Source organism: Polypterus senegalus, chromosome 12 (assembly GCF_016835505.1).
Source record: "Polypterus senegalus isolate Bchr_013 chromosome 12, ASM1683550v1, whole genome shotgun sequence".
Lineage (NCBI taxonomy): Eukaryota > Metazoa > Chordata > Cladistia > Polypteriformes > Polypteridae > Polypterus > Polypterus senegalus.
Window position 1 is genome coordinate 120,766,385 of NC_053165.1, and position 12,420 is coordinate 120,778,804.

Here is a 12,420-nt window from a genome sequence, read left to right on the forward strand (position 1 = left end):
GACCTTGCACCAGAGTGCGCTGGGACATTTGCGGGGCCCTATTTGGCAGCACTTGGAAGTGCTGCCAGAAAAAGCACATTAGGCACCTGGAGTCCTTCTGGGTGCCCTATAAAAAGGGGCCAGTCTCCAGCATCCAACAGCCAGAGTCAGGAGGAAGAGGACAAAGCCTGTTGTGGAGGGCTGAAGGCGAAAGGACTGTGGATGGTTAGTGCTTTGCTGTACTGTGTGGGTCTGGGGATCAAGGGAAAGCACTTCCCAGTGGAAAATAAAACTGTGTGGACTAAACCTGTGTCCTGCCTATCTGTGTCGGGGTTAGGGTGATTGTACACACCTGGGCATCACAGTATTATTTTATATATTAGAGCGAGATATAGAGATGGAGAGATAGACAGAGAGAGAGACAGATATACATATACACACACACACATCATATCCCATCACATACTGGTCACTAAATCCTTGCCAGGAAGGGAGGCCATAACAGAAGGACAACGATGGACTAGCATCCCAACCTGGATAGAAGCCAGTTTGCTGCCTGGAAGGGAGGCCTAAGCAGAAGGACAGAGAGTGTCTTCTTACCAGGGGTGTGTTTTCCCAATGCATACACAGTGGCAGCATCCCACTGGTGGAACACTCATATGGACGCCCACATGCACATTGGAAATTGCAGTCCTATGTGACAATACTGTTAAGGTCCTTGGGTGACACCAGGTGAAAATACAGGGAGGGTATCATATAATTTGTTTAATTTCTTTGAAGGGCTTCTGCCTGACCTGAAAGTGCTTCCAGTATGCAATGCTGCAGCACCATAAATACTCCTGGGTTCAGCATAAAATATGCTGGGCTTCCTGCAGAAGTAGTCAAAGTCAGGATGTGGTGGATGAGACTATGTGGGAGGTATGGAAGGAGAAGGAAAAACGTATCACTTTGTTGTGCAGTCTGAAAAGAAGGAAATTGGAAACTGGAGTTACTCTGTAGAATGAACTCATTATATCTGAACCCAGGACTGTGTTGTGTTGTTGTCTCTGGGGGTTGGGGGTGTTGCTTAGTTCCTTGTGGTCACTTTATATTTTATGTATACACACACGCACAAATACTTGCAAATATATTTGGTATATGATTGTATATACAGTTTCACTGTAAACGTTTTGTATGTACATCTGTTTTTTGCTGGTATCGTATTGTCCCTGTTCTGAGGAGACCTGCAAGTAAAAATTTCATTGTACCATGTACACAAAATATTAAGCTTAAACGTGAAGATTCAGTCATAACATACCTGTTCAAGTTCATGAATCTGATTTTTAAGCTTATAGACATCCTCCTTGGAGTAAGTCTGTGAGTTTTGCTTTACTTGCTGATGAAAGAGCAAAACAGAATCATTTGACAAAGCAAGTACAGATACAAATTTAGAATATGCAAAAATTTTCTTCACATGTTATGTTGGCAATTTCATTCTATTACACGAAAAGACAGTCAGATTAAAAAACACTCCAGCCTAAGAAGTTGAATTTCAGAAGCAACAATCAGGTTTTGTGCCTGTAAGAGTGCAGCCCCCACCACAATTCAAAGAAGCTGAAAAGCTGCTTTGTGTTCCCCCTCTCTCTCCTCTTACCTTCCCTAGTCGGTCAAGAGCGGCCTGCAAATCTGTGAGCTGTCTTTCATGGCGCTTCTGGAGGTCTGAAAATACAGTTTCAAATTTCTGACGCTCCTGTAATGGCAAAACCAAATTCCTAGGCTTTCACTTACACACCTGATAAGGAAACATTGACACTTGTCCTACCTTTTATCTAACAAACCCTCTTTATCACATAAAGTATAAAATATTATGTCTATTACATTTAACAGCTATAAAGAAGCAGAAAATGGTTAGGTTTACCAATAGTTATAAACCCATATTTTCAAATAAAGGAGGACTGGTGAATCCATATCCTTATCATTTATGATACTGATAGTATTTTCACTTATTTGTTCAGCATGAAACAGTACTATAAATAAGTACATGTGATTTTTCCAAAATGAGTATGAGAGAATGTAACAAAAACAACACTAACACAATAAACATAAATCAGGCTCCAGGACAACTGCTGCATAAGATACCAATGTTTCTGTAATGGGCACCAACACAAGCTGTATAATATGTGCCATATCTCAGAAAGGACACAACAACATTAAGATTAACTTTTATCATGGAATAATATAAATGCAACAGTCTGGAGGTTATCTATACATCATTTGCAGTAGCTTTATCAATATACTTATCATTAGATAGCACAAACCTGCACATTGTCTACTTACAGATAATGTGCTAAATTAATCCACAATAATGTTTTCCAAGTTCTCTAGAAAGCCTGTCTAATCTGCTTGATACATGTACAGTACACATAGGCACAAGTGGATTTTTTATATTTGATATACTTTATTAATCCCTCAGTGAAAATTGTCTTTTCACATGACCTTTGGGAGTCAGAGTGCAGAGCTGCCATTGTACAGAGCTCCTAGAGCAATTTTCTGGTTAATGGGCTTGCTCAAGGGTCCAAAAGATTAGGATCCCTTCTGGCAGTAATGGGACTTGAACTAACAACCTTCCAGATACCAGTGCAAATCATTAGCCCCAGAGCCACCACTATATAACTCTATACTATAACTATGGATAATAAAGCATCATTTTTAGCTCCCAAGGTACAGGATGTTACCGCTCACCTCCCTCCGGACTCTCTGCTCCAGGTTCAACAGGTGTTGTTGCATCTCTTCCTCAAGATCTGCTGCCTGCTGAGCATTGATTTCTTCTGTTCTGTAAAGATATGTCTAGTTACCATCCTTATGGTGGGTAAGCAATAGATTTCTCAGAACCTTATTATACATAAATAACATTTTATAAAATTTTAAACCAAATATTTATAAAATATGAATTTTCCTTTGAAGTTTTTTTTTAAAGTAAACTTTCAAAGTATTGTACACACACACACACAAAAAGAAGAATTTGCATGAAACCCATTGAATCCAATTTGATCCTCCTAGGGGACACAGTGCCTTATAAACGTCAATCAGTAGCCCTCCTATTGTGGGTGGCTCACAGTCTCTTCATCCTATGACCGACTGGTGAGCCCCTAACAGTTTTGGGGTGTAGTTCACATTCTGAATTAAAGGACAATGTAAGTTGCCCTATCCCTGTGCTAAAGTGAATGTGCATGTTAATTGTAATGCAGTATGTTCGGCCTTCATACTCCCGTCCAAATTACACAAAGCATTATGTGGCAAATGGTCTTTCATCTTCTAGATAAGAGATCTTGACTGTACTCAAGTGTAGAGTGCTTCAATTTTTGGGAATTACCTGGACTTTGAAAAATAATGTCTCCACTTTAAAAAGAGAATTAAACAAGCCACAGGTGTTAACCACATCATGTGCATTATTATTATTTTTAACCTTTACTCTTCATTCATGTCAAGTGCTATTCAAACTCAATGATAAAAATCAGCTTATTTTAAAATTAAAGTCAAATCTTCCACCATGGGTCCTATTCAATTAATCAGCAATAGTTACATAAAAAATGAAATACTTTCTGTTAAAACATCTCAGTCAGCTACTTGTTACTTGTAGTAAATATTTTTTTTTTTTAGTGTTTTATTGAGAGATACAGACAACATTACTTTAGTTATGACTTTGGCCAGTTATGGTTTTACGATAAATGGAACTCTGCAGACAGAGGAGATGGACTTAGAGTGATTGCCAAAAGTTAAATTCAAATAATATCTAAACTTTTTAAAAAGATTACATCCTTTCAGGTCATAATGTTTGTTAAAACCAGATTAAATCCTCAATGTTTTTAAATTCACAAACCTTACAGAAAATACTCCTAATTCTCAGTTGTGATTAGAAATTAAATCAGTTGTAAACTAGATGTCCTACTAGGATCCAGACAGAAGACTGATAAAATATTATAAGCATAAAATAAATAAAAAAGCAGTACCAACACTTATGACCCCCTCATTGCTGCAGAAAAAAAAAACTATTCTTTTAGAGTTATTTAACAACTAGTGATTCTGAGTTTATTAAGCCCTTGTGAAATTTTACTCTGAAATTAAAATGCAAGATTTAGAGACATAAAACTAACTTTGCAGCAAAGAACAATTCATAGAACAGTAATAATAATTATTTCAATAGTTCAGTAATAATACTGGTATGTTATAGAGTGTCTAGAATTCACCAAGGTTGTAATGTACAACTCAATTACTGGCAGACAAATGCAGGTTAATCTGCACACAAAACACCTCCAGCACCTCTTTGAGGATCACTCTTGAGGGGTCTCCACCAACTGTCTGTCCCTTTCACTCCTGCTACCTCAAAAGACTTTTGTTACTCCAGCTCAAGCATAGATCTCACCACATATTGGTCATTTGCTTACTTACAAAATTAAATATGACCTTTTTATTCATCATAAAATGAGCATTCAGATGAGAGGAAAGAGACTTTTGATATGATCAGCTGTTAAAGAGTTATTCGGGAGCAAATGCAAAAAAACCCACTTTTATCATCAGGCTTGAAAATTTTTAAATTCTCAGTAATTATTGTTGTCAAAACAGATACCTGAAACTACTGTTGTTAGGGTATGCAATCATTTATAATTCTTTAAGTAAAAACCATCTTGATATCATGTTATGTTCTGGATACTTTGAGGATAAAATATGTAAAGGTTCCACGAAAACAGAAATGTTTAACAAGCCTGCCTTAGTGTTTTTTTTTTCCTAGATATTTATACTGAGAAAATCTAAATTTTTTTTACCTATATTCTTATTTAGACTATACCAAACTGCAAATATTTATAGAAATAGGTGAGGTTGTTTTAGTGTATGATAGGTGATTCTAATATTCAACACAGACATTTTCAGACATTATCTATCCCTGAAAAACACTTTCTCCTATTTATAAAAGATTCCTCATACTCTAAAAAATCATATAATTTTAGTTTATTAAATAGTTTTCTTCCTAATTCCATTTCAAAAATTTAAATATTTCAGATCAACAATGAATTACTTGTGATTTCTTCTTCTCTCATAAATAAGTTTTTCAGACAAGAATCAAAAAGACAATAGCACTTCAAATCTTACTGATATTCAGAGAATTTAAAACATAATGTGAGAGTCTCACATAGATTTTACAAAAACTAAAACACAACTTGTGTGTAAAAGGGTATTAGATTAAGCAGCTTACTTTAAAGAAAGGTAATTAAAGTAAAAATGGATTCACTATGGCTTTAAGATACCGTATACCCCAACTACCCACTAAGCTGCAACTTTTACCAGTTTGCATGGATTAAAAATATTTAAATAAAGTCTTTAGCAAGGACCACTTATTCAAATTAATAGACTAAATAAAACCTGCAGTGATATAGTATAGATATAACAGCTAATATAACAAAAACAGAAATGAAGGCTGCCTAGCATAACTTCAACTACTATTAGCAGCAAGAAGTTTATGGATTTCTTTAATAATGAAATACAGCAGAACACTGCAGACAGAACAGTTGGCTTGCACATTTAGTGCAGAGAGATTGCAACATGTCACTCTTTATGCACACCTACATGGCAAATTTGGTGACAGAACAGGAAACATATTATTGATTTTTAAAATAAAACCAATGACTTGTCCTTAGGACCTAAATCTAAAGAGACTTGAAAATCTCACTTGCATTAATCGCATAGTCCACACTGAATAGAACTGATGAATATATTTACCATCTGGCATAGACTCTGGTTCCATCAAAGTCACCACCAGTATGCATTTCTTACAGATATCAGACTGAGATCCAAATATCTAAGAATTAAAACATAATATTTTCGAACCTGCTTAAACCAAAATCAGCGACAAGAATGAATTTTGTGAGCAGTGGAAACAAAATAGGAAACAGCCTGGGATAGTGCTCCAGGCCACTGTAATTGGTTTGTGGGAAGAAAACACATTAGGATATGGAGAAACTGTGCAAACTTCACATGAATAATGACAGAGGGTGGTATTCAAACTCAGAATGCTGCATTTGTGAGGCAGCTGCACTACCCACTGCCCCACCATGAATTACAGACAATTTCATATTTATCATCTCATTAATAAAGTATTAGAAAAAAAATGTACACACAAGTCTTCTCTTAAAAAACAACTTTATGACAAATATCATTCAGGCTTTCATTCTTTTCAAATGGAAAAAACAACCTTAACTTATATAGTAAACCATATTTTGATATCCTAAACAGTGAATTGAATCAAATGGATGTGAACCAAAAAGAAAGCAGATCCACTACTCTTTTTAAGAAATCAGAAAACACTACAAACAGTTCTCCTATGAAACTGTAATACTTTACACGGACATTAACACATTAAATGACAAGACATAATTACCAGGGAAGCTGTGTATAACTTTATACTGGAAATCAGCACAAGGAGGTAATAGTTTAGCATGAACTTGCCATATAAAATAAAAATTGACTATTAAACTTAAAGAAAATAATTTTAATTTGGTGATGTATGAATGATATTTCACACACTTGTTTCTCTAGACAAAAGTTACTTTTTATCCAATGGTTGTATTTTCAAATTGATTATAAAAGGTTTAGCTTTTCTACATACTTGCATGCAAGCAACAGCAGCTCAAAAGTGCAAAGTTACCTATAGCCACAGGCCACAAACTTGCTGAAGTAACATAACATTCTCAAACACAATCCAATTCAAGTTCATGGACAATGGTCTTTCCCAGCAGTATCAGTCCTAAGGCAGGGACCAACAGTGGACAATCACATAGACATTCAGCTTCCAACCGGCTGTTTAGCCTAACGCACATCTTTACAATGCACAGAAGGCAGATAATGGGATTTGAACACAGGATGCTGATCCATCTGGCAGATGTGCGAACCACTGCACTACGGTGTCACTCCTCACTGTGGGATTTCTTTTTTAACTCTCTTTGCAGTTTCTAGTCTTAATCTTGATATGACTGGTAAATGTATTGAAATAATACGATTTTCATCCAGCTAACAAGCTCCTTATCAATATACTGAAATATACTGGACAAAAAAAAAATCCTCTAAGTTCTTTTTAACAAAAACTTCACGGGTAAGCATGGATGTGTGCAAGGCGGGTTATTTCCTTGTACTCAGTGGAGCTGGAAACTACATTTATACAAAGCAAGCAAAAACTGGATAAGTTAGTCAGAAAATGGGTGGCTAGAAAGCCACCATTCCTTTTCAGGATTATATATGGTGCTGTATTAACTAGCAATTAATGTTGCTATCATTTCTAAAATTCTCACTCAAATGTTTGACACTACAAGTTAAATCAACTGTAACCCACTGCTGACTGGGCACATCACACTCTCAAAGAATTCACAAATTATGTATTTTTACTATGAACGAATTCACAATGAGATAGAAGTGTCAATGATTAAAGGTTTTTGTGAGCGGTGGGATTTTCCCATTTTATGAACTATAACCATGTGGAATTTTGAAATGATAGTCACAGTGCCAGGCATCCTGTGTTGTAATTCAAGTGTTGGATATGTATGGGAAATTAACAAAACAAAAACAACAAAAATAATGTCAAAAAAGAAGTACATTTCTGAAAATATTCCATCTCCAATCACTCTCTCAGTCCTCATATTATACCAAGTACAATCTGATAAATAATTGTAAATAACTATACAGGAATTAGTCTTCCAAAGGAATTTCCATCTTGAAACTGTGATCTTCTCCAGAACTTCTAATATGAATGCAAAAGAAGTGCAGGAAACCTGGCTGAATAAAAATATGTATTGCCAAAATAGCACCATTTCACTCAGATACCTCATTTTCTTATATTCCACTCTATTTACTGGTTTTTGGTTTGCCACTCACAATAAGGAGATGTAGTGGGGAGAGAGAGGAAGAGAGATAATGCATGACTACCACATCTACAGGTGTTCAATCACTCTTTACTTCATAAGCCTTTGTACACAGAAGACATCATTGCAAGATGCATTACAAAACAAATATGAATTTATTTTAAATATCAATAAATATACAATAATATAAAAAATATACTATCACTTAGTAATTTAAAAATGATAAAAAAAAAAAAACTCAGAAGGGCTACACAATTAAAAATTTGTACAGTTACTAAATGTAACACCAAGGGACACCTGCATAAGGTTTAAATGACACATTTACTACATAAGCCTTATACAGTGCCAAAATACGGGACTAATTTTATGTGTCACATTAAACCATTTCAAGTTTTTGCTGTGACAGTTGGAATGCACTTAATCAACCAGTGTCTGTACTTTCCAGGAAAGACCAAAAGATGGTGCAACTTGATAATATCCAAACCATAATAGTAAATAGTCATCATAAAGTATATATTGGCAAACCAAACTTTGAAAGATTTACTCCTTATGACAGTGTCTTTTACTTCATATGAAAAACAGAAATCTGTACAAGCATACAACCTAACAGCTTCATTTAATGAAAGTGTTTCCAATGTAAAAATGTCCCTTGACACCAGCAGATCTAATTCAGTGCAAAATACAAAGCTGGCTTTTAAAAATTCCAACAATTTCTGTTTTACTGTAAAATGACCTCCAATTAGGAAATCCCTCAAAAAAGTGAAGAAATTCAATGTTCAGTATTGCCATGTTTTGTGAATTAAATAATGAAAGTCATTGTATATAAGGGTAGCTAAGCGAAATGATTCAGAAAGTTTCAAACATTCTCTTATCAATTGCAATTGAGTCCTGAAATGGTGATCACACTGCTTCTTAATTTAGTTCATAGAAAATGAACTTTATGGGCTGGTGTAAAACATTCAGTGACCCAAATTAATTTTTTCAGGTTGCTGCAAGTAACTCTGACAAATTGTAACAAAATGAAGGTTCAAGTAAGAATTCACCAAAATTCATATTTCACAATTGTTGTGTTTTATCTGGAAATTAAAAAAATATATATTTCCAATTAAGTTAAATTATTTTTTTTAACATTTTGTGAAGTCTTGTATTACCCTTTGAATTCAAGGATGCAGAAGTATATTGTTGTGAATAAGCATTTGTTGTTTTCCTGGTATCCCCTTCATTTGTAAACTAGCAAAATACCCACGCTTCACAGCAGAGAAGTAGTGTGTTAAAGAAGTAATGAAAAAGAAAAGGAAACATTTTAATAATAACGTAACATGATTGACAATGTAATTGTTTTGTCATTGTCATGAGTGTTGCTGGCATATATACATATATACACACACACACACACACACACAGAACAGTCTTCCATTTTGCCACACTCCATTTTAAATGATCCCTGGCCCAGTGAAAACGCCTGAGCTTGTGGATCTTGCTTAGAAATGGCTTCTTCTTTGCACTGTAGAGTTTCAGCTGGCAACGGCGGATGGCACAGTGGATTGTGTTCATTGACAATGGTTTCTGGAAGTATTCCTGAGCCCATTCTGTGAATTTCCTTTACAGTAGCATTCCTGTTTGTGGTGCAGTGTCGTTTAAGGGCCCGGAGATCACGGGCATCCAGTATGGTTTTACGGCCTTGACCCTTACACACAGAGATTGTTCCAGATTCTCTGAATCTTCGGATGATGTTATGCACAGTTGATGATAATAGATGCAAAGTCTTTGCAATTTTTCACTGGGCAACACCTTTCTGATATTGCTCCACTATCTTTCTGCGCAACATTGTGGGAATTGGTGATCCTCTACCCATCTTGGCTTCAGAGAGACACTGCCACTCTGAGAAGCTCTTTTTATACCCAATCATGTTGCCAATTGACCTAATTAGTGTTTATTGGTCTTCCAGCTCTTCATTATGCTCAAATTTACTTTTTCCAGCCTCTTATTGCTACTTGTCCCAACTTTTTTGGGATTTGTTGACACCGTGAAATTTTGAATCAACATATTTTTCCTTTAAAATGATATATTTACTCGGATTAAACGTTTGATCTGTCATCTACGTTCTACTACAAATAAAATATTGACATTTGCCATCTCCACATCATTGCATTCAGTTTTTATTCACAACTTGTTTAGTGTCCCAACTTTTTTGTAATCCTGTTTGTGTGTATATATATATATATATATATATATATATATATATATATATATATATATACACACACACACACACACACATATACATACATACATATATATACACATATACAAATATATATATATATACACACTCACCTAAAGGATTATTAGGAACACCTGTTCAATTTCTCATTAATGCAATTATCTAATCAACCAATCACATGGCAGTTGCTTCAATGCATTTAGGGGTGTGCTCCTGGTCAAGACAATCTCCTGAACTCCAAACTGAAAGTCAGAATAGGAAAGAAAGGTGATTTAAGCAATTTTGAGCGTGGCATGGTTGTTGGTGCCAGATGGGCCGGTCTGAGTACAGTTGTACAATCTGCTCAGTTACTGGGATTTTCACGCACAACCATTTCTAGGGTTTACAAAGAATGGTGTGAAAAGGGAAAAACATCCAGTATGCAGCAGTCCTGTGGGCGAAAATGCCTTGTTGATGCTAGAGGTCAGAGGAGAATGGGCCGACTGATTCAAGCTGATAAAAGTACAACTTTGACTGAAATAACCACTCGTTACAACCGAGGTATGCAGCAAAGCATTTGTGAAGCCACAACACGCACAACCTTGAGGCGAATGGGCTACAACAGCAGAAGACCCCACCGGGTACCACTCATCTCCACTACAAATAGGAGAAAGAGGCTACAATTTGCACAAGCTCACCAAAATTGGACAGTTGAAGACTGGAAAAATGTTGCCTGGTCTGATAAGTCTCGATTTCTGTTGAGACATTCAAATGGTAGAGTCAGAATTTGGCGTAAACAGAATGAGAACATGGATACATCATGCCTTGTTACCACTGTGCAGGCTGGTGGTGGTGGTGTAATGGTGTGGGGGATGTTTTCTTGCCAAACTTTAGGCCCCTTAGTGCCAATTGGGCATCGTTTAAATGCCACGGGCTACCTGAGCATTGTTTCTGACCATGTCCATCCCTTCATGACCACCATGTACCCATCCTCTGATGGCTACTTCCAGCAGGATAATGCACCATGTCACAAAGCTTGAATCATTTCAAATTGGTTTCCAGAACATGAGAATGAGTTCACTGTACTAAAATGGCCCCCACAGTCACCAGATCTCAACCCAATAGAGCATCTTTGGGATGTGGTGGAACGGGAGCTTCGTGCCCTGGATGTGCATCCCACAAATCTCCATTAACTGCAAGATGCTATCCTATCAATATGGGCCAACATTTCTAAAGAATGCTTTCAGCACCTTGTTAAATCAATGCCACGTAGAATTAAGGCAGTTCTGAAGGCGAAAGGGGGTCAAACACCGTATTAGTATGGTGTTCCTAGTAATCCTTCAGGTGAGTGTATAGATATATATATATATATATATATATATATATATAGATATATATATATATATATATATATATATATATATATATATATAGATTGTGGCAGTAGGGGCGCTAGTGCTCCCTTGAACCCTCAGGTATAACTCCAGACACCAGGTAAAAGTCGTCCAAGACTTTTTATTTTCTTTCACAGTGCACCAAGCACCCTCCACACTACTCATATATTTAAATACAATAAACAATACTCTCTCTCTCTTACCAAAACCCTCCTCCTCACCCAGACACTTGCTCCTCTACCTCCCAGCTCAGCTCATTGTCTGCAGTGAGGCACCGCCCTTTTATAGCCCCTGACCCGGAGGTGTTTCTGTCCCAACAGTCCACAGTTCTTTTCCTTCCGGGTCAGGGCAATCAGTCTTTTACTTCACCCCGGGAGCACGCCATTCCTTCCCGTCCACGTGACCGTGGCGGCCTGGGGATGAGGACCGGCATGGGAAGCCGGCCGTCCTCCACAATAAATTATATATATATATATATATATATATATATATATACACATACACACACACACACACACACATCCATCTATACTAATAAAAGGCAAAGCCCTCACTCACTCACTCACTCACTCACTCACTCACCACTAATTCTCCAACTTCCCGTGTAGGTAGAAGGCTGAAATTTGGCAGGCTCATTCCTTACAGCTTCCTTACAAAAGTTGGGCAGGTTTCATTTGGAAATTCTACGCCTAATGGTCATAACTGGAAGGTATTATTCTCCATTAACTGTAATAGAGTTGAGCTGGAAAGACGTGGGGCGGAGTTTCGTGTGACATCATCACGCCTCCCACGTAATCACGTGAACTGACTGTCAACGCAGTGCGTAGAAAACCAGGAAGACCTCCAAAAGCGCTTAAGAAAACATGCATTATATAATTGAGAAGGCAGCGAAACAAAAAGAAGCTAGCGAGTGACATATACTACCATATTCATGAGTGCTGCTACCTCGGAGAGAAAG

General features: G+C 36.7%; 1 protein-coding gene across 3 annotated transcripts in view; it reads right to left on the reverse strand.

The window, feature by feature from the left end:
- Positions 1-12,420, reverse strand: part of zgc:162879 (ras and EF-hand domain-containing protein) — a 61,749-nt gene that overhangs the window by 33,357 nt on the left and 15,972 nt on the right. For 2 of the 3 annotated variants that reach the window (XM_039773324.1, XM_039773325.1), the window contains exons 3-5: positions 2,701-2,791; positions 1,613-1,708; positions 1,277-1,354 (exon numbers count right to left, since the gene is read on the reverse strand). In XM_039773324.1, coding sequence (XP_039629258.1) covers positions 1,277-1,354; positions 1,613-1,708; positions 2,701-2,791 — 265 coding nt within the window. The remainder of the gene's footprint in view (positions 1-1,276; positions 1,355-1,612; positions 1,709-2,700; positions 2,792-12,420) is intronic. The other variant, XM_039773326.1, reaches the window with a different exon arrangement.